Consider the following 23,462-nt stretch of genomic DNA (forward strand, 5'->3'; position numbering starts at 1 on the left):
GGTAATGCAAACGGAGACAATAGTTTCCGTTCGGCTTTTCGTTCATCTGTTCCTCTGACGGAAAGGTTGAGCATAACAGATGCAACCAAACACTGATGTGAACAGGCCCTTATGTATTATTGATAGCAGCTCATATTTTGATGGTTGGGGTAACCATTACTATTGGTTTTTTTGCATTCTTTAGTCACATCAATGTCACTACTGACGATTTTGGAGCAGATTCTGTAATTAGCCTCCGTTTCCTGGCATTAAGTTTGGAAGTCTCAGTGGATTGCTCTGGTCTGAAGTTTTTTTTTTTGTTTTTTTTAATAGGACTGGAAGGGGGGCAGGATGGGGCTAGCACAGCCTCCCATGAAAGAATGAGACACAGCATAGTCCCTGCCCCCCCTCTCTGTTCTCTGCTAACTTATCCTGCACCCTTCAGATTTCTTCAGACTATCCCAGCGGCTGAAGCTCTCTCCTCTCTTGTCCAAGGTATGGAATCACTGCGCACAACTTCATTTTTAACCTGCATCCTCCAATTTTATACTACTGGACTATCTAATGGTCTATGAAATGGCAAGATTAACTTGTATCTCTTGTAACGTAAGGAAGAGAAGAGAAACTTCTCTATAAGTAATAGCTATAATATGCAATTTGGCACAAGTAGGTGTGACGCAGATGTAGCAGAGCTGAGTTTTTCATTTTCACAACTTTTTGTAACATCATTGCATATTAGCTGTAGTTTTACATAGGACTGCTGTTAAAACTACTGCGTTATTTTAAAATGCAAACTAGGCAACCCCCAAAGATTTAAATTCAGCTCTGCTACTTCTGTACCTATATACAAGGTAGTAAGGTTGTAATCTTCCGCTATTGTTTGCAGGATACTTATAGTTATATTATAACCTATTATTTATATAGCACCAGTATATTCTGCAGCGCTGTACATGCAATGAAATATAATGTATAGCAAATTTATGCTGCAATCAAAACAATTCAGAATCTTATTATAATGCCGTAATATAGTGATATATTTTGCTACAAGCACAGCTTAAAGGGTTAAAGATAGCAAATTTTTTTAGATCTCAGTTTGCCTCTTCAAATTCCATAGTGATAAGAAATGAAGTTTGCCGTGGAGATGAAGGAGGAATCTGAACAATCCACTCAAGGGAACATTTGATCTGTAAATCAAAGGGGCAGCAAAGGATGTGTTAGGAATGTAGATGTCTAGTAAGGCAAATAAATATAAATATATATATACATACATACATACATACATACATACATACAGATATACTTACAGATAGAGACAGACAGACATACATACATAAAGTCAGACATACACACAGATACATACAGACATACATACAGTCAGAAATACATGCAGACACGCAGACACACACACCGATACATACATACAGTCAGACATACATATATACATACATACAGTCAGACATACATACAGACACACACAGATACATACATACAGTCAGACATACAGACACACATACATACAGATAGATACATATATACATACAGGGTATCACAATGTGTTTGCATAGGACTGCAGGTGAACCTTCTCCATTATCTCAATGCAAAGAGTGCAAAACTAAAAGACAAATTTAACTATTCTACATGGCTACAGTGATGTCTAAATTATAGTACACATTATATCTATACTGAAAGGCTTCTTCTGTGTTTGATTGTAGTCAAGGTCAATATTTTATGTAAATATATTGTGAAAACTACAGACTAAAATAATATACGATAGATAGATAGATTTATATTCTGAATACTTAATCTGAGTATCTGGTGTCAGTCATTAATAAGTTAAATATTAAGACATACATTTTATTATTTTGTCATTTAAATGGAAAACAATAGAGATAAAATACATTGTATAAAAACATAATAAATAGATGCTGCAGAGTGGAGTTTGTCATTTGCCACAACTCAATCTGACATGGATGTGATATCTGGTAAAGCTACTCTATTGTCTATGTATGAACTATCACAGCACACACACACAATGCAGCCGTAAAAAAATCAGCTCTGCTACATTTAGTTTGCTGTAGTTGAGAAAACAACATCTGTAAAAGCAAAGAGTTTCAGCTGTTGACATAAATTGTGGTTGTCACTGCGTGGCAGGTTTCTCTATAGTGCAGGGTGGGAAATAAGGGTTAACACAAGCATTGTCTGCCACATAAGCAAAAAAGGGGGGATGGGAGAAAAGAAAGGAGGGGGGTGCTGTTATGTGGGAGAGAGAATCAACTTTACAAAGTTTCTGGAAGCCCAGCTCCACCCTGCCTGGCTCTCCTCTCACATTACTCAGGCTCTGAGGAATGCTTGGTGCTATAGTAACGTGGTCAGGTCCTCCTTTACCGGCTGAACATCATCATTATAGGCTGGATGTTGAGAGCAGTTGTCTCTTAAGGGTACGCCTATGACAAGTCATCATTTATGGCCCATTCCGACCTTATCAGACAGGATCCAATAAAGTGGAGAATCCTCTGTTGATTCCCAGAATTGTTTTATGTTTTATTTTATTTTTTCCTTTTCTTATTTATTAATTTTTTAGGGGGTTGTAATTTATTTATTTTTTTACGCTTTTATTTGATTGAGTTGACACTTATGTTTACAGATTGTTTCCATTACAAATACCCTTTTCAGTCATGTCTTATTGGGAGCCACCTCTGCTAGATAAAGGCGGGAGCCATGTTCACTGTCAGCACTGGAGGAATACAGGATAACACATAGTAAATAATGAATATATACTGATTACACAAGACTTCCAGGGAAGACCACCATAAACACCCCCCTCCCCACAAACATCTGACTATGGTGGCTCATAGTATTGAGACTAAAGAAGACTTTGAAACAGGAAGAGAAGTGTTATGATTTCCTAAATTTATGTCCTTCCTTCTGGTTTTTGGTTAAAAAAAAAGAGTGCACCAAAACTGCACCATGTGAACCTGGTCTAAAGGAAGGTCCAGACCAAGATCTTTGAGGACAACCAGAGATGTGACTTCAAACCTTCAGGCCCCAATGCCATATCTGTAACGGGGTCCCCCCAACTATCATGGGTCATTTATAACACAGTTCTTATAGATGCCAGAGGGACCGTTTGGACTCCTTTACTCTCCATGACCCAGGACTGTAACCTCTGCACGCCCCATAGTTATGTTCCCTGAGTGGAACTACATTTGGGTCACAAATACCACGTCATATATCCCCCTTAGGACCCATTACTGCTTTTTCTTGAAAAACCTCTAAGCTCTGCCATTAATATGGACGATTAGATAAATTATCAGTAAAAAAAATGTGTGAAGAAAAACATCCAAATTTTTGGAAAAAGGGCACTTGTTGCCTATTTTTTTCTAACTGTTGTAGAAGTGACAAATTCATACCACTATATCTTTTCAGTTTATACAGAATAGCTTAGGCCCTAGGGTGTAAGTAAAACACTATGTTATATTAAAAAAAGACCCAACTTTCCACAGTCCTTATTAAAATCTCTCCTAAGGCCTCTATTTTTTTTTAGCATTTTAAATTGGTTGTAAAAAAAAATCAGACATTTCAAACGTTTTTGTTAGAATTTTTTACTGTTAAACATTTTGAACATGCTTTTTTAAGTCCTTTAGGGGAGCATATGATAAAAACACTAAAAAAAAATCTCCATACCCAAAGCATTCTGACCCCAAAAACGGCATAAATTAAAATGCTTTATACGTAGCCTTTTTAAAAAATTTACTATAGACTTTAAAGTAACATCTGGCAGCAGCGTATTTAAACCTAAAAAAAAAAGTTGTGAAACACACCACAAAGAAAATGCATCAAAACACTGTTTGAAACCAGCCTTAAAGGGTTGTTTTATGAAGAAAAACCCTTTTCAAATTGAAGATGGCCTCGTGATCAGGGGACCCCACTCAATGACATTCATATGCCCCAATAGGGCATATAGAAAGGGGTTATCTTGATGGGACAACCCTTTTTCTTCCTAGTTACCAGGTGCCCACCATAGTGTAGAACAGAAGTGGTCCCTCTTCACACTTGGTGAACCCTTTCTGATCTACGCAAAGGAAGCTCCTGCTATTTAATCATCCGAGGATGAACTTATAAACACATCCCCCCAACAGAATTTGGAAATGTTTCACGTTATCTTCTATAATAAGGGCTCCAGATGATTTTTGATGAGAAAGATTTAATGGAAGGAAACTACCGGGGTCACACATTCCTCAATATCAGGCCAGCAACCATAATGTCTTCAGTTATTGGCGAGTCTCTTTAGGGGGTCAGTTTCGGTAGATAGTCTTGTAGACTTAGCTAACTGGCGTTTGTCATGATGATTTCATAGCAACATGTGATCGGCTTCTGGTTTTAAGTAGCGAGCAAACCCCATAGAAGATCGAATTAGCATCCTATGTTTTCTTAATATAGTAATAAGGCACAAGCATAAATACCTTTATTTCTGGTAGTGTGATGCCGCGACATTACATTTTACTTCTTTCGATGTGCTTAAAGGGGTTGTCTATTTTGGAAAAACATTTTAATATAGCCTATTATAGAATTCTGAGTAATAGAGAGGGATTTATTGCTCAGGTCCTTATCTCTTTGCCAGAGTTGAGAACGATTACAAAGAGCATCTCCAGCTATGGAGGACCTGTCCTGTCCTGCATTACAGAAAGCCCATTGATTTGAATGGGGACTGTGTAATGCTTAATTTGTCCTGTGATGGCGCTGTAGGAAAATATAACACTTACAAACTGATTTCCCTACAGATTACAGCTGATCACTGGGGATCCCAGCATGGCCCTCTGTGGGATCAGCTTATTGTCAAGGGACCCTTGTCCAAAGTGTTGATTGTCTAAAATGGAGAACTCATTTAAAGAGCTTGTTCCCCCAAAAAACTGCCATAAGTGTTAGTCCACTATAATAGTATATTTAAGTTTATGCCTGTCAACATTAACTCAGAGATTTAGGGATCTCTGGGTAGGCATCTTAATTCTAAGAATTAATCGGTGCCAGCTCATGGACTCCACCGATCCAAACTATCTGGCACAATAGATAAAATATAATGTCATTTAGTAATATGACATAGCTATAAAAATAATATAGAATTAGTATTAAAATCAGTACATGAGGTGAAGACACTTGCACATAAGGCGCTCCTGTGATAGTAGCCAGAGGATTACTATGTTATTTTGCTGGTGTTACTCCTCGAGCCTCAATTTACACAGATGCCACATGCTTCAGGTTCAGTGGCTGATGACGTTGGTGTGATGATCCATATGTACACAGTCCTATTTCACAGGTGGATTTTATTCGGGCTTTAGACCAAGATAAATTTCCTGCTTCTTCGTTCCCCAGCTGAAGAAGGCTACACCTGGAAGAACTTGAGTAATAATTCACTTTATGTCCATAAAATGTAGGTTTTTACATAAACAAACATTTTCCATTTGTACAATGTGCAAAACAGCCTCAAAGATCAGGTTGAGATGCAAAGATGTGGAGAACCTACATACTTTACTGTTTTCTTCTCTTAAAGGGTCATTGCCATCAAAGAAAGTGATGGCATATTGCTAGGATAAGCCATTACTTTCTGATCGGTGGGGTCCCATTCAAAGTTTTTCCCTGCACGGTTGGGAATAAGTTGGGAATACCCCTTTAAGGTACCGAATGAAATAACATAGGTGTTGGGCAACAGTTACGGTTCCAATCCTGATTTCGAATTCTTATAAAAGAAATCCCTCTATTAGCAACAAAATAAATCTGCAGACATAGTATCAAGACACAGAAATCTTCTGTGTTTCAGGCATTACAGTGCCCTTAACAGGGTTTTCCAGACACTAAAAATTGATGGCCTATCCTCAGGATAGGCCATCAATAGCTGATGGGTCGGGGTCCGACTCCCGGGACCCCACGCCGACCATCTGTTTTGAAGGGACCGCAGCACTCGTACGATCGCTGCTTCCCCTTCATTTCTTCTTGCCCCCTCAAAACAGCTGATCGGCAGGGGGTCCAGGAGTCGGACCCCAACCCATCAGCTATCCTGAAGATAGGCCATCATTTTTTATTGCCTGGAAAACCCCTTTAAGCTGGCCCAGCGTTCATGTTTATTTCACTGGGAAGAAGGGGAATAAAGCGCTGCCAGACACCTCTTTAAGTGGCTTATCTCCCATGGCAATAAAAGATTGGACATGTGGAAATCCAATGTTTCACAAACATTTGCCATTTAGGGACAGTTGACAGAACCCCACACATTAGATTTTGACTGATCCCAACTAGATCGATGGGTTTGGCCAACTTTGATCTAATGTGTGACCCACTTTAGTCATAGCATGGTTAGGCACATATACAGATGAGTTTACAAGAATCAAAACAACCAAACAATAAAGTACAAAAATGTAAGTACATATACAAATGTTATGCTAAAAACATGAACCTGAATAAGGAAAAATCCTGGATTTTAAAGTATCCCCACCTTACTATGAATGTTCAGCTTTATAATTATGGTGGAAGAAGGAAGAGGCTTTCAAGGGAGAAACAAAACGATCCATCACATCCAATTCATCACAGGAGTTGACATGTGTGGTGGTCTAGAGGCCCCCATACACATTAGATCTTCTATCCATCCTCTGATCTAATGTGCATGGGGCCTCCCGGGTCTCCCCCAATGGCAGAAGTCGAAAGGAAAGAGGTATCAGGCATATTGTATATTAATATATCCAATCCTTTGTTTCTAAGATAAGATGGTGCCATAGGGAGTTGGCAGTGACTTATACCCCTCTTCCCAATTAAAAAAAGGTGTAGGATTATAGCATTGGCCAAACTCAAACCACCCTTAAGTTCATAGTCCAGGTATGGAGCCATGGGTCCATAGCACCCAAAAAATTCTGGAAAAGTGGATTTTTCTTTTTCGCCTTCTAAAGTTGTGAAGATTCCTGGATGAAAGTATAAACTAGCTAAGATGTTCAATATTAGCTTACAAAATCATATCTAAGAAAAAAAGAAAACCTTCCTCTCCACTATTTCGGAGGGACAGATGCAAAACCGATTGACCAAATGGGTTAATGGCTACATTTGCTTCATCTTCCATGATGAATCCGGCCAATGTGTATTTCTCTGTCCATGAAGTGTACAAAGTGAAATATTTCCAGACATCAACGAGGCTCAAGAAGAAGTCTCTTTTCATAAACTTAGTTTACTCTTCTGAAATAAACTTGTTTTTTCCTTGCTCTGAGATCATGACGAGCTGAGGTTTGTTTGCTACAGGACACATTTCCCTCTTCGGGGCCTTCCAACCAAAATACATAATGTTCTGTACTTCTGTGTCAATGAGTTTAACATATGAAAACTATTTATTGACTAATTGGGGGCCAACCAAAATAAGTAGGGTTCACTACCCCCTGGTTCCTATTTCCATTATACATCAGCAAATTATTTGCCAAACGAACAAAAAGGCTAAACTGGTTGCATTCCCATCATTGCACACAGTTTATGAGATACGTATCTTTAGGAAGTTTGTTTTTTTTAATACATTTTTACAGGTGTGAAAAGTTATTTTTCTTTCTTTTTCACATATCCATGTTTTTGGTTAGCTTATATCCTGAAAAATCCAGACGATCTTGAAATGGTAGTGAAAAGGAAGAGTTTTGTCACTATAACTTGCCATTTACTGATTAGTCCTTGCCAATTTCCCCCTCGCCCCAGCTGTGTCCAATACAAAACTCTAAAAAGAGAATGAATTATGAGAAAAAGTTATAAACCAGGTCTTGGTGCTCCCAATACTGTTATGCAGCCAGTGGTGTATCTATAGGGGGTGCAGCAGTAACAGTTGCATTAGGGACCCTGTGCATTAGTCCTTGTTGCCACATAAAAAGACACCAGTAGAGTAAACGACACATTGTAAGTAGGGGACCCTGTTACAAATTTTGCATTCTGGCCCACTTGCTTTAATTTATGCCTCTGTGCACACCCGGCATGAATCAAGTCTACTGAAAATCCCAAAAATATTTAGGGTTTCAAAGCTTATTTTAAGTAAAACTATAAAATTATGAAAACGGAAAACTTTGGATATGCATGTTTGTGTTCTCCTAAACATTTTGCCATGACATGAACATGCCACATTTGTGCTTGGTGCCCCACTAGGGTAGAAGAAGCTCCCATACATCTATACAGCCGAAATTCCCGACATCTCATCTCGGGTGAGAACTTGAGAAACACTTGTCAACTAAATAAAAATGACAAAATTGTCAGCCATGTCTAGATCCCAAAGAATCTTTTTATAATGTGCAAAGTGTCATAGCGGCGGTGTTTCAGTGATTTACAGATGCTGCGATTTTGTTGAGTAAAGCAATATATCGTGTCTTGGTAAACCACTATGTTCCAGCTTGTGAATAGTGATCATTTCTACATATAGCTATATACAGAGCCAGATCAAGATCTGTGGAGGTTTCTGGGCAAAATATTGTATAGGCCCCTCACGAATCCTATGGAAGCTGTGCACTGTAATGTAAGATGTCCCTGTGGTTTAACCAAGACATGAGAACTTCTGAGGGTGGGTGAAGATGTGGGGACTCAATATTACGGACTTGGGAATAAGAGAATATAATTTACTGTTCCCACAAAGTGTCGTGTGGGGTCCTCCATGTTAAAGGCCATGGGGCAAGTGCCCCTTTTGCCTTTCTTATAACCCAACACTGTCTACACAAAAGAGTAATAGACCTTATATACACCAATCTATAATATTAGGATATAGAGTAGACCACCATGCTAACCAAATGTTAATATTCCCCTTAGAATTGAATAGATTATAGTATTAGTAAGGAGTCTTTCAGCAAACTACCTGAATATATAGGGGAACACCAGTCATCTTATCCCTGATGTGGCTTTCGGTTAGCAAAAGTGTTTTTGCTCTCTGATCTGAAATGTGATGAAATAATCCTGTTTATATTCGAGCTGTGGACATAAAGAATGTGCTCCCAGCGTGCATGTAACAAGTGCCAGGAAATGTCCAGATAAACAGGGTGCCCCGGCCAGTGCACAACCTAGCAGGGCATCGGGAGTTTAGAAACTGCCAAAACTGGCAGTAATTTTCCACCCAGACACTTATGAAAGCCAAAAAAGCTGAACCGACCCCAACCTGAAACAGTGCACAGAGGGGGGATCCATGGCCAGAGAAAATAGAATGAAAGGAAGTTTTTTGGCCGACTCCATCTGACCACTTTACAGAATGTACTGGGAATGAAAATGACATACATTTATAGGTTGATCTTGAAAGTTCTATGCTTAAAAACTCCTTATTTAAGCAGATGTGATGTAATATATAGTGTTCAATGAAATGCATTGTAAAAATAATAATAAAATCATATAATTATTTTGAATGTCCAGTGCTCAGGACTGGTAGCCTGATTCCACGACTTTGCACAGAGCAAAGTCGTATTGTGCCCAGATAGTGGGGAGTATATTAAGACATTAAAGCTAATCTACTACACTGTTATTTTAGCCATATTAAGCCTCTTTTCGGGTACTATTTTTACATCGACTGGTAGTGGTGTAGAAAAAAAAAAAACTATCATTACCATTACTACAAAAAAAATAAAAAAAGTCGTCAATAAACCTATACTATTTTGCTGTAATTGCAATTGTGGCTTTTTGAAGGAAACAGTTCTGTCCTAGAACTGCCTCTATGGAAGACCGCATTGTGGTACTGCATATAAAAACAATGATTTTTACATGGGTTTTTCGTATTACGTCAGTTTTCCATATAGAAATCAATGTGTTAATCTAGCATGCCCTGAAATGCATTGTGTGAATGGAATACTCAAACTACAATAGCACATCGAGCCGGGCTGCAAAATGTACCACAAATAGTAGTATGAAAGTATCCTAAGAGTGTCTACCATCTTACTACTACCAAAGCGAGAAGTTGAGTAGTTGTCTGGCGTTACAGCACCGCTTTGCTCACATCAACCTTTTATTGAACCTGCCTGAGATTTCTTACAGCTCCAGTCCAGCTCCAGTCCAGCTATGTTGTCCTCAACATGACCCTCTTCTTCCCTATCATTATTCTAGTGGTTATCACGCCATGATCCCGAATTCTCCTGCTTACTCTGTTGGGACTTGTTCCATGCCCTGAGCCACATGCCTGTCTTGATTTTTCAGGACATGTTCGGATTTTTCTGAGATATAGTCCTTAAAGCCTAACTCTGGTCAAAACCAGAAAATTCAGATATGACTTCAGTTCCCCCAGGATCCCAATCCCCTAATGTCACACTCACAGGGTCCAGGAAGCTGAGTTGTTCTGCAGGATCCAAATAACTTCTATGTCCTTTCATTTAAAGTGAGAAACAATGGGTTAGGTCCCATTCCAAGATTTGATATGGGGCCCCCTTAATACTAGATAGGCTACCACTGGTTGAATGTTGACAGTCAAACTTTATGACTTTTTAGATCAAGAGTGCTGCAACCACAAGTTATGCATGGATTTCAGTTTTCTGTAGGTTAATTATAATCCGTAATTATAACACACATTTCAATATTTGTTATAATCTTTGGTTAGGTCTTTACTTGCCACATTTGACTTGACTTTTGATTTATTTATTTTTCCAGGTTCGGTTGCACAATGAGAGTCTGGATCTTCTTCGTCTTGTGCCTGGCTGGCAAGGCACTAGCTGCACCTGTAAGTGGTCATTCACATACACATTCCTTCTCCTTAAGGGTCCTTTTACACGACCCAACATGGGTTGTGTAAACGATCGCCAATTAACGAGACAGCTTGCTGATCGGCACTCGTTTGCTCATTTCACAAGGAGATATGTATGGGGACGAGCGCTTATTACTACAACCATTCATCCCGATACATTTCCATCGTGATGGCAGCACATCTCCCGGTTTACACAGGGAAATGTGCTGCCGACAACGATAATATTTCTTGCTGCATAAACGACACAATCAATCGATGAACGAGTGCTTGCTCATTTATTGGCTGATTGTTGCCCTATCAACACAGGGCAATGATCGGGAACGAGCATTCATAACGCTTGTTTGCCCGATAATTGGCCCGTGTAAAAGGGCCTTAAAGCTGGGCAATTTTCACAGCTGTCGGCCGAACGACAGACTCGTCTGCCAGTAGCTTATCTTATAACCAACAAAAGAATCGGGCATGTTGAATTTCAACATGCCCGACCCTTCTCACATTTGCCGTCGGAGAAGAGTTGGAACGCCGCCATACACATTAGATGGTCGGTCAGTCCCGCCGAAACAGTTACAGTACATACAGTAGTTAGAAATGTTAGTATATGAGAAAGACATAAATCCACCTAGTTCTACCTCTCATTCTACGGTGTTGCTTGAGAGGTGGGTAGCTTGCCTTATCTTGGGGGGTGGGGGAATTCCTTCCCAACTCGAATAAATCTCGAGATCAAGCACTCATCTCCAGCAATCTAGAATGTTTAAGCCTGTTTTGTACCACAACACAATCCAAAGCGTGGGGGAAATAAAAAGTCTATATGTGTCCCTGGGGGCATCCTGTATGTTTTCCACTCCGTCTCACACATCTTAGGTCAGACCAATCCCTGGCTAGCTGTCAGGAACCATATTCCATTTCTCAACTTGTAATGGCAGACTTGGAATGATAAACCTGATCCATTAAGCAAAGCTCTCCACCTTCTCGGTTGGTCCTCCTCTGAACATGGAAAGGAAAATATCCTGTTTTTGGGAAAGGTTATCTTGCATTCCTATAGTGGGATACTATCCAATTTTCACTACTAAATATGTGGTATTCATTTGACCATTTTCTATTTAGTCCTTCATTTTAGTGTCCAATTGATGGTAATATTTGTGATACTAAGTTCTCCTCTCTTTAAATAGCAACAGGATGCTTTGCCAGAAGAGGAAGAGGTGATAGAAGATGTCGTGACTGAGGTAAGACGTCTCACATCTTACGTTCATTGACCAAGAACTTCTCTGGAACTTTATTTATTTTCTTTATGTTTCCAGGAGACAGTAGTTGGAACAAACCCCGTGCAGGTTGAGGTTGGAGAGTTTGATGAAGCAATAAATGAGGAAGAGGAGGAAGAGGAACCCACCGCACCTGAAAGTAAGGATTGCTCCCAGCTAATACTAAGACCACTATGGTATTATACTATAACTATAGAGTCCATTTTAAAGAATCAGGGACTGGTTGTTACCCAACTTTTCCAGAAACTCTGATTATACAATGTAACTATGACAAAGCCAAGTAGAACTTTTAACAATTTGACGAAGAGGACAACTGAACGACTTTGCTTAGGATTGTGCTTAGCATTGTTATCCTTGCCTTGAAGAACAAAACTTTATCTATTCTTTATAGATTTATATAAACATTATTTCCCATAGATCCTTGTCTGAACCACCACTGCAAGCATGGCAAGGTGTGTGAAGTAGATGAGAGCAATACTCCAATGTGCGTGTGCCAAGACCCATCAACCTGTCCTGCAAGTGTAGGCGAGTTTGAGAAGGTAAGTACTGAAATGGATCAAGTCGGTCCACTCCATAAACTGAACACCGGATTTAGGTCCAACCAACTTATTTACCAGTTTAGGTCTCATTCAGCAGGTACCAGGTCTGTACTAGTTTCGTATTTCGAAGGTCTTGAGTATGGGGCGAATGCTTGTCTATGCAACGCCTAACAAAGTTCTCCAGTTGTCACATACCAGTTTGGGCCTGAAGCGAAACGTTGAGAATATTTGCACATTCTAGAAGTAGTTTGAATGTGAATGAGCGGGACCTGCAGGGGAAAATATTGCGCATCTATACTAACTGGCAAGACTTAAAAATATGTAATATTTAACATATCGGTCAGAAGAACCAAATTATATAAAGATTCATATAAGGAAGAGGAAAATACTAATACGGAAAGGGGCCCTTTATATACATTTTCAAGTTAACATCACTATTTTTAAAACCTTTTGGACCTGTCACCTCTCCTGACATGTCTGTTTTAGTAAAAACTTGTATTCCCCATGAAATAATAATTCTGGAACATAATTTCTTAGGACTCTGCATTAGGTAATTCCTCTGTTATTCCTCCTAGAAATTTGGAAATAAATTGACAACTGGGTCTTACCATCCCCCTTGTCAAAGGGGCGTGCCCCTACATAGTCTCACTTTGTCAGCACTGATTTGACATTGTCAGTCTGTGAAGGGACACACCCCAAACTGGTAACACCCAGTTGCCAATTTATTCATACATTTCTAGGAGGAATAACTGAGGAACGGCACAACATAGGTTTTTTAAAATATGCTCCATAATGGATATTTCATGGGGAATACAAGCATTTACTAAAACAGACATGTCAGGAGAGGTGACAGGTCCTTTTTGAACTCTAGGAAATGAAAGATACCCACATATCCTTCTTATGACACCTATACATTTTTCCATTTTTTTCGCGTAGGTCTGTGGTACAGACAACAAGACCTATGACTCTTCTTGCCACTTCTTTGCCACCAAATGTACCCTGGAAGGGACAAAGAAAGGACACAAGCTGCACTTGGATTACATTGGACCATGCAAACGTGAGCAACAATGATTTATCTTCTTTACGTCAGTGATGTCATCGATTTCTAATGGAACAACTTTTTAAATAATTGACTAATACAAAAGGTTTTGACAGAAAATATAAGATGGATAATTTCCCCATTAATAGCCAATGGTGTATGTTAAAGGGGTTGTCTCAGTAAGGACATTGATGGCATATTGATCTGTGCTCAATGTCTGATTGGTGGGGGCCCGACAGCTGTGATCCCTGCCGATCATGAGAAAGAAGTCTCATGCCACTTGATCTCCTGCCAGCCAACTCGCCTTTTTTTTCCGAGACCAAATGGTGGGCCAGTTATAGTCAGTGGACGGCCATGAGGCCACGTGGAGCTGAAAGGAGATGAAGTGGCAAATGTCTATGACAACCTAAGCAATGACATGCCGGCAATGGTGCCACATTTTGTAATTCTACCAGAACGATGGGGAAACCTATCAATATTTTAGGTAACGTGAACACAATGGTCAGAATAATACTATGTTCCATCCGACAATGGGCTTTGACTTTGCAGACAGAGCCAGTATCGAAAATAACCACTGGTTTGTGCGAATGGCTGAGAATTATTGTAACTAATTTGACATGAATGATAAGAACTTTAGAATACTTCTTGACTATAAACTCAGGATTCCCATTTTCCACTGCTGAGCCTCTGGGTCATTTCATGTTGAGTTGCTGGTTAGAGCATGTGCAGTTCCCATGAGGAACAATGGCCTCACACCTGCGGGGAGTCAAATGTCTGTTTCCTGCTAAGTCAGCGCTCTGTGAAGCTCAGTGATTGCATTCATTTAGTCTCCCCTAGGGACTAATTCCTAAGGTGCACAGATGTGTTATAGCCTGCAATGCAATGCTATGTTCTGCCCATTCTGTAATAGTAAAACTATTGTTAGTCTCATACATGAACTTACCTCAATTCTAAGCATAATTCTCAGCATGTTTGCTTTATTAATATGCATCAGAGTTGTAGTCCGCTACATTGATACAAGTTAATTCATTAAAGCAGGGCCATCTAGTGGCATAGATCTCATGAAAATAAAGTATTATTGCATAGAATGGGATTTTATTTTCCACAATACCTACTTCATAGGAAACGGTAACCTCTAACTTTCGTTAATTACAAACCAAATGGTTTAAAAGGGTTGTCTGAGATTTAAAAGTGGTCTGCTTTTTTTGCCCTGAAACAGCGCCACTGGTATTGCAGCTCAGCCCCATTCACTTAAATATGATATTAAAAGGTTGCATTCCAAGTACAGAACAGTCATTAAGGGATTTATCCCATTTAGAAAACTACTACTGAGTTATAGAGGGGGTTCCTCATCTCTTGGCCAGATAGGGAGAGTGGTTACAAAAAAAGTCTCTTGCTCTGGAGGACCTGTCCTGTCCTGCATTACCCAGACAACCCATTGATTTGAATTGGCACTGTGTAATGCTTAAAGGGGTTTTCCACTTTCTGAAAAGTATGATCGTTATGTGTCCGACACCTTGACCCCACACCGATCCGGCACTCCGGCTGCCTCTGGGCGCCGGACGATGTTGCCGGAAGCAGATGGCTCCGGTAAAAGAATAGCGGCCGAGCTGCAGTATTGCAGCTCTGATCCTATTCAAGTGAATAGGAGCAGAGCTGCAGTTCCACCGAATAGCTGCTATGCAGTGGTCCAAGCCATCTGCTTCCGGCTCTAACTACTGCATCCCGTTCCAAACATCCGGTGCACTGAGGCAGCCGGAGTTACGGATCGGTGCGGGGTCCGGATGTCGGACACGCACCGATCATATACTGATGACCTATCCGGTGGATAGGTCATCAGTTTTCAGAAAGTGGACAACCCCTTTAATTTCCCCTGTGGTGACGCTGCAGGGAAATTAAACTGTTTTCCCCACAGATTACAGCTGATTGCTGGGGGTCCCAGCATGGAGACTTTTTGTCATCTGCTTATTATCAAAGGCTTCTTCCAACAAGTAGGGATTGTCGAAAGCAGAGAACCCCTTTAAGAGTTACTGTCCAGATACTATATACTATTTTCCAGGGTGTAACTAGGAAACACTGGGCCCCATAGCTAACTTTTGACTCGGCCCCCCTTGCCTGGGTGCCACACACAACCTGCCCTTGTAGATAGTGCCCTGTAGACAGTGCTATACAGCCCCCCTGTAGACAGTGCTATACAGCGCCTCCTGTAGACAGTGCTATACAGTCTCCCCATACAGTGCCATACAGCCCTCCCTGTAGACAGCGCTATACTTTTAAGTATCACAAAGGGGGACAACCGATGCAGCGTGCAGCGGCAACTTTTTCTTTTAAGCCACGCCCCTAATCCCACCCAATCCCTGCCATACACACCTGGTTCAGCCCACACAATATCATGCTCCCATAGTGGCTCCCACACAGAATAATACCAAATAGCTGCCACCATACAGTATAATGCCCCCATAGCTGCCACCACACAGTATAATGCCCCCATAGCTGCCACCATACAGTATAATGCCCCCATAGCTGCCACCATACAGTATACTGACCCATAGATGCCCCGATACAGTATAAAGCCAACACAGATGCCCCCCATACAGTATAATGCCCTAACAAATTCCCTCATGCAGCATAATGCCCCATAGCTGCCCCATGTAGTATAATGCAACCATAGCTGCCCCATAAGGTGTCATGCCCCATACAGCTTAATGCCCCCAAAGCTGCCCCCATACATTATAATGCTCCCATAGCTGCCCTCATACAGCATAATGCTCCCATAGCTGCCCTTATACAGTATAATGCCACCTTAGCTGCCCCTAGTGCCAGTGCCCCAGTAGATAGTGACACAGTGCCCATGTAAATAGTGCCCCTATATAGTAGCCACACCCCCTTGAAGATAGCGCCACCCCCCCTGTAGATAGCGCCATTGGGACTCCCTTTAGGAGTGGAATCCCCAGCCAGAGCATAGGTCAGGGATTCCGCCCCAAGAGCGAAGCCATGATGTCATTGTCCATATATGGACAGTGACGTCAGTGGCTACTCTTTGAGCGGAATCCACATTGTCGACTCTGGCCAGGGATTCCGATCCAGGAGGAGCCCCTGACGTCCATGTCCATATATGGACAGTTACCTCAGAGGTTTCCTCTCGGAGTGGAATCCCCGGCCAGATCATCGCAACGGAGATTCCACTCAAGGAATAGCGACTGATGTCACTGTCCAAATATGGACAGTAACATCAGGGCTTCCCTGAGCACAGCACTTAAAGTAGTGCTGTGCTCAGGGAGTCCTCGGCGAGCCGAGGAGCTCCCTCTGCTCTTCCGTTCTGACAGCTGGATATACCCCTGGCCGGCCGAGACAGCGGGACACCGCCCGGAATCCGGGACTGTCCCGCTAAATCCGTGGTGGTTGGGAGGTATGTGTAGTCTATGGCAGAGCAGGGAGATACCTCCCTGCTCTGTTATAGCGTTCAATAGTATCTGCGTCCTAAGGATGCAGATACTATTGAATGTGGCGTCTCTACCGCTGTAGCAGTCATAGCGGCTGCTAGTGGAACCTCCGGGCACAGGGAGGCGGCATGTGCCCCCTCTTCTCGTGGGCCCTGTAGCAGCCGCTATGGCTGCTACAGCGGTAGCTACGCCACTGCTATTTTCCTTGGGAGCAACATTTAATGTTTGGTCATTTATTTCAAACATAAAAAGGCTACTTCTCTGGAAAAAAACATTAACTTATGTTTTTCAAGAACTCTGTTAAGGACTCACTTTTGAAAAAGATACTTCCCCTATAAGTATGTCATTGACAACAGGAGGGATAATAGACATTCCTATTTGGACAAAGAAACCTCTGTTATGTGTGAGAACCTTGGGCAGCCGACTTTGCTGCAACAAAGACTGCCCTGTAAATTGGTCTTTCAGGCCGATTGTGAGCACATGAACAGTGCCAAAATTATTTGGGCAAAGTAAATGGTGTCACTCACCAAATTGATGCGTTTACTTCATACTGTTGCTCATAAAGTACCGAATTGGGATGAAAATCACCTATGAAGGGCGGAGACCTTTCATTGTCTTGTTGTACTAGAAGTACCCAATGAAGCCTTCTCTTAGTTGGTTCTTTATATCTTTAATTCCATATCCTTCTCTTACAGACATTCCTGCCTGTGTGGACGCCGAGTTGAACGAATTCCCTCTGCGCATGCGTGACTGGCTTAAGAACGTCCTGGTCAGTCTGTACGAGCGTGATGAGAACAACAATTTACTCAATGAGAAACAGAAGATCAGGGTAATGCTATGAACATATTCAATTCAATGACCATAACTTGTATCCCATCCTATCTCCTGCACTCAATGTATTTTTGATCTATAAACAGACTTCCCAACCCAACATTTAAAGTTGTATTCAACAGCACTCTCAATTCCAAGATGCTCCAAGGAAGATAACCTCAGAGGATAGAAGAGTTGGGCTGACCATTGACGTAATGAATATTGTTAATGATTATTATAGTCATCAACAATAATTGTTACATCAATAGTACTTGGTATCGATACAATCTGCTCCATTGGTGAGAACCCTTAGGGTTCAAGCTTCATAAATGTTTTCAGTCGTAAGTGGTAAACCCTACAACCATTGTTTAGTTTACTATCGTCTGACATACCTACAGTACATTTGGGGCAACACAAATGTACAATATTTACCATGATAGAAATAATTTTTCATGGACAAAAATTGTTCGTATAGTGGAAACACCTTTTTGTTTACCGCCGTCTTCCGAGAAGCATTTTCATGAAAAAGAAAATCAGAATGATCGTTGCATCGTGGTCAATTCTTTACGTCAATGACCAAAAGTGGTCAACAGAGGAAATAAGATTAAGACAACATCTTCATCTAACTACTAGCTCCAGGCGGTGGCTACTGGCCCAACCATTGAACTTTTTGGATCCAATTTCTATTTAATGAGTAAAGATGGTCGGTTGTGGTGCTCGGTTAGCTGGGATTTTCTCAGACATATTCCACAGCAATGCTCCAAATCTGTTTCATTCCAAATCCCACAAGATTAATGTCAAGTGCTCTCTTCTTAACCCAGAATATACAATGTATTTTTGACTTCCTGAGTTCCCGATTCGATATTATATACTTTAGTCTAACTTCTACATCTGGGCTCAGCTGCCAGTTTTCCTTTTGTAAGACAAATAGTGAATTAATATCTCAGCCCTCATTTTACTTTATTTAGAATAAGGACGTGTCTTTTTAGGCAGATACACGTATATAGAGACAGACCGCATTGTCATGATGGGGTCCATGGAAAGAATGGACCTGGTGCCAAACTCCTCCCAAAGCCATTACTGCCAAAAGTCAGACTTATGAAGTGTTGGACACTTTAGCTTTCTTCCGAATTTCCTTGTGTTCCAGAATAGGGTTACTGAAGGGGCTAAGAAACCATTTACAGACCTCTCAATGCTACCAGGCTCTGTATAGCAGAGCCCAGTGAAATAATCCAGCAGCAGGAAGGGTGTCGAATTTAAATCTAGGATCACCCACTTATTACTAGTAAAACTTTCTTATATAAAAGGTATCCCATAGCATGTTTGGCTCTGTGCATAGTTGATTGTTCCTAAATAAGAATAAATAATATCGTACAGTTGAACTTTTATGAATCTCACTTTAATATGATATAATATACAGGTGAAGAAGATCCATGAGAACGAGAAGCGTCTGGAAGCTGGCGACCACCCCATGGAGCTGCTGGCACGTGACTTTGAGAAGAACTACAACATGTACGTCTTCCCTGTGCACTGGCAGTTTGGACAGCTGGACCAGCACCCCATTGATGGGTATGTATTATTATTATTTTTTTTTTGTTTACGATTGCTATGAAAATTATTGAAATCGAAATACAATTAATTTTACCATAGCATAAAAAGTCATAATTGGTGTCATATGGAATATATACATTATATCCAACATTTTGTGCAGCTGGACCAACCCTATGCTACTATTTGAGAATCTTATTAAATCCATAAATAACCCATTGTTAATATATTCTTTCCCTAGATACCTTTCCCACACTGAGTTGTCACCTCTTCGCGCCCCTCTTATCCCCATGGAGCACTGCACCACTCGTTTCTTTGATGAATGTGATATCGACAATGATAAATACATTGCTTTGGATGAATGGGCCCAGTGCTTTGGACTCAAGGAGCGTAAGTACAATGATAAGATAATCATGGATATATACATTCACAGACTAGAAAACTACTTGGCACATAGCACTGATGGGCCTCATACACATGGCTGTAATATGGCCAAGATTTTCTCCCCTTAAAGCAAAAGATACAGAGTCTGATCGGGCATATCATGATTTTATTTCTGTTGTATTCGGACAGGTCTTATGTACCTCTAAAGTGGCTCTTTTACAGCTACGTAACAAAAAGAAGCCAAAGTACAGCCATGTGTATGAGCCCTAATAATAAAAAAAATTATAAAAAAAGTAACATGCCCCATTTTCTTTGTCTCTTGCAGAGGACGTGGATCAGAACATGATCGTCTAAGCGACATCAGTGGATGTTTCTCATCTGAAATTATTTGTGTAATATTTTATTTTTTATCTCCTCTTTCACATTCTAGTTTGTAATATTTGTCTCTCTGGGGTTGGGCGACAAAAAAAAATAAAAAATGGTGCTAACTTTTTTTTTTAGAAAAGATTCTATTAACGGTGCTGAGACCAACACAACAAGATGCTTTCGCGAATGGAGGTGATGACGGCATGTCACCACTATCTCGGAAATCCATTGTTTGACCAGATCAAATTTTGTATCTTTTACTCTTTTCTTATGTTTCCATCTGTCCAACTCCTGACTTTCAACTTTTTTCACTCTGCCTAAGAACAAAAATTAATAGAGCGGCTGTCAATGCTAGTTTCAAATCTCTTGTTGCCTATGTTCTCATTCTGTTCCATGACTACCCGAAATAAAAAGTAAGGGAGTGTTAAAGCAGGACTTTAACCCCTTCTTTGCTGGAGTAGTCCCCCAATTATTGCCGAGATACTCTAGCAATGAGGGGGTTAACCCCTGACTGGTACGCAGGGGGAGGGTGGGTGGTGGGATTTGATATGTGATGGGGCATACTTCCATACACTTTGCTGTGGGGAGTTTCCATTTGATTCAAGCACCAGATTGGTTCTCCTGGAATGTCAATGTTGATTTAGAGAGTTTGGCGTAACAATCGAAACTGAGGCTCCTTAAAGAATAAAATATTGAAAAGTATCTCCTTATATTTTGCATTCACTGAAACTGCTTCTTGTCACATGCTTTACTGTGTAGATTGAAATAAAACATCATCATTATGATAGATTCTTCTTACCCAAAACTCCTGTAGTGTGAGGATTCGAGTATATAAAAGACTCAAATGCAACTCATCCAAGTCTATTTCCCCTCAAGATTTCCTGTTTTCTCTGAACAGATTTTCGGGGTTATTTCTTATTTGGCTATACCTCATCATGGGAACTACTCTATCCATATGAACTTACATTTTTTTTAGAAACCGCAGTGTAGGGCCGGACTGAGAATCATTTGAGCCCCTGGGCAAAAATGGTAATGGAACTGCAGGACCGCAATATAACCGGAACGTTTAAAACATAAATAAAGTAACAACTTCACACAAACACAATGGTAAAAATAAATTAGTTTGGCAAATAACAAAGCATGACCATATCATTAATATCAAAGCAAATAAACATTTACTCCATACGGTCCAAGATATGCCAAACGGTAAAACCTTGTCTGCCCAGCATAAACCGGGTGACTAAACTTCTCCAGTAAAGATCCCCGACTAGGGAAGATGGGAAGGGACGCTTTGCTTCTTCTTGAATCCGATAACCGCCGAACCGCTCCTTTTATAAAGGACCTTTTTTCCACTTCAAGCTGCGTCCTCCAATCAGGAACGTCATCTGAACCTGCTGGATGGTTCCAGAAATATTCTGAATGATCTACAGTAAGACCACATGTAACAGAAAAAAGTGGGGGGAGAAGTCCTGGCGGTCCAGCCCAAAGTAACGGAAAAAGGAAGGGGTGCCACAATCCTGTGTGTGTGTACCCCCTCTAAAGGGGGGCCCCTTTCATGGGCCTCTTACTACTTACTAACTAATTCCTCACTCTATCCCATCACCAGTCCCAGGCCACAGTGACACTGCATCCATAGTGACATTATATCACATGGCAGCATCATACAATGACAGCAAAGCATTTTATCCCTATGGACAAAAAGTCATTGCGGTGAATGTCACTGCGGCTAGCAGTCATTGGATTATGCAGCCACATGACATGTCTGCACAGTGTATGCAACACCACTATGGCCTAGTTGTCCTACTTTGAGAACAAGTATTTTACCAGCTTTTTTCCCCCCAATGTTTGTAGGTTAACAAAGTTTGTGTTGTCCCAGAACCTACACACCATATCTCTTTATTGGCTTAGCTTCACACAAACATAGCCTTAGGGCCTGTTCACATCAGCGTTGCCCTTCCGTTGATGGGTTCCGTCTGAGGTTTCCGTCAGGTTAACCCCTCAAAATGCAAATGGAAACCTTAGCTTCCGTTTTCCTCACCATTGATCTCAATGGTGACGGAAACGTTGTTAATGGTTTCCGTTGGTCACCGTTGTGACAGGTTTCCGTTGTTTTGACGGAACCAATAGCGCAGTCGACTGCGCTATTGATTATGAGAATAAGCTATCATATGTGTGTACATGAGGAATAACACTATTTCTGGCCATTATATGACTTGTATGTGGCATTATTTAGCAGTTTCCCCTCTGCAGGCTCTATCATTAATTCTCAATTGTATCAAAGCTAGTGGGCGAAGCCTAACTATTATCATGTATACACTGCACACATAGAGCTAGGAGACCAGGATTCTCCTCTTCTATCACATATATATAGACATTAAACAGCAGTAATGAGCAGTGTAGCTGAGAATCCAGCACTGGGATGGCATAGAAATCTTACCATCGCGTCTGTGTTTTCTCTCTGCTCCTACTTTCTCCCCCTGCTCAGCCTCCTGACTCCACAGACTTACATGCAGCGTGTCTTGCTGAGTCACACTCTCTGCTCCCTCCTCCTGTTCCCCCTCTCCATAGACTTGTATAACAGGCAGTAAATTGCCAGACCCCCACCTTCTGCAGTCCATCTGTAACTAGGGATGGATTTTGCTTGACAGGGGGCGGACAGCAGATTACAGGAAGGGAGACTCCTAGTAGCAGTAACTTCAGACAGAATTTACATTTTAACAGTAAATTGTTTTATATCCGGTAAACGGATTAGATTATAAAATTAGATGAGAATAAATTGGTGGAAAAGTTAGTGTCCATTTAACTAAATGAAGTCTGGGTACCTGAAGCCACCACGATGGGAGCTCACTACATATGGATATATAGACATCAAATTGAACTCTACTAGTTGTAAACTAACTGTATAAATATGTACGCAGTGATCCCCTTCTAGTGGGGACTACAGGTAGCCAGAATTTTATATTTTCACTCTGCGGTCTAACCTCTGTGAAGCCTTTGGCTGTGGTCCCTGCCCTAGTGATATAAGAGCGGTCTTAGAACATGATAACTTTCGTATGGTCCCCACACACCACACCTACATTGCATACCTTTCAACATTATTTTCTATCAAAATACACAATATTGCTCCCCAAAAAATTTTCATGATTCAGCAACAAAAATGCAGATATATATATATATATATATATATATATATATATATATATATATATATATTTCTAGCTCTAAGACCATCAAAGTATTATTCGTTTTAGAGAAAATACAACTCTGGAAAAAAATCTTGCGTATGAAGATTTCTAATAGAAACAGATTACAATTTCTGTCAATTTGCATGGAACATATGGAGTGACTAATGGGTAAACTAAACAATTTGGCCGTCCTTAGATGCACAGC

The 23,462-nt window shown here is 40.7% G+C and overlaps 1 protein-coding gene across 2 annotated transcripts; it reads left to right on the forward strand.

The window, feature by feature from the left end:
- The first annotated feature begins 362 nt into the window (after positions 1-362).
- On the forward strand, positions 363-20,774 carry SPARC (secreted protein acidic and cysteine rich). Of its 2 annotated transcripts, XM_075856138.1 has the most exons (11): positions 363-474; positions 10,594-10,663; positions 11,854-11,907; positions 11,983-12,082; positions 12,361-12,482; positions 13,419-13,539; positions 17,660-17,793; positions 19,195-19,343; positions 19,564-19,712; positions 20,032-20,098; positions 20,208-20,774. In XM_075856138.1, the coding sequence occupies exons 2-10, from the start codon at positions 10,607-10,609 to the stop codon at positions 20,058-20,060; spliced, it is 915 nt and encodes a 304-aa protein (XP_075712253.1). In that variant the 5' UTR covers positions 363-474; positions 10,594-10,606; the 3' UTR covers positions 20,061-20,098; positions 20,208-20,774. The 2 variants fall into 2 exon arrangements, with proteins under 2 accessions (XP_075712253.1, XP_075712252.1); XM_075856137.1 differs by having other exon boundaries at positions 365-474; positions 20,032-20,774.
- Positions 20,775-23,462: the final 2,688 nt, after the last annotated feature.

This window comes from Rhinoderma darwinii, chromosome 3, assembly GCF_050947455.1.
Source record: "Rhinoderma darwinii isolate aRhiDar2 chromosome 3, aRhiDar2.hap1, whole genome shotgun sequence".
Taxonomy (NCBI): Eukaryota; Metazoa; Chordata; class Amphibia; order Anura; family Rhinodermatidae; genus Rhinoderma; species Rhinoderma darwinii.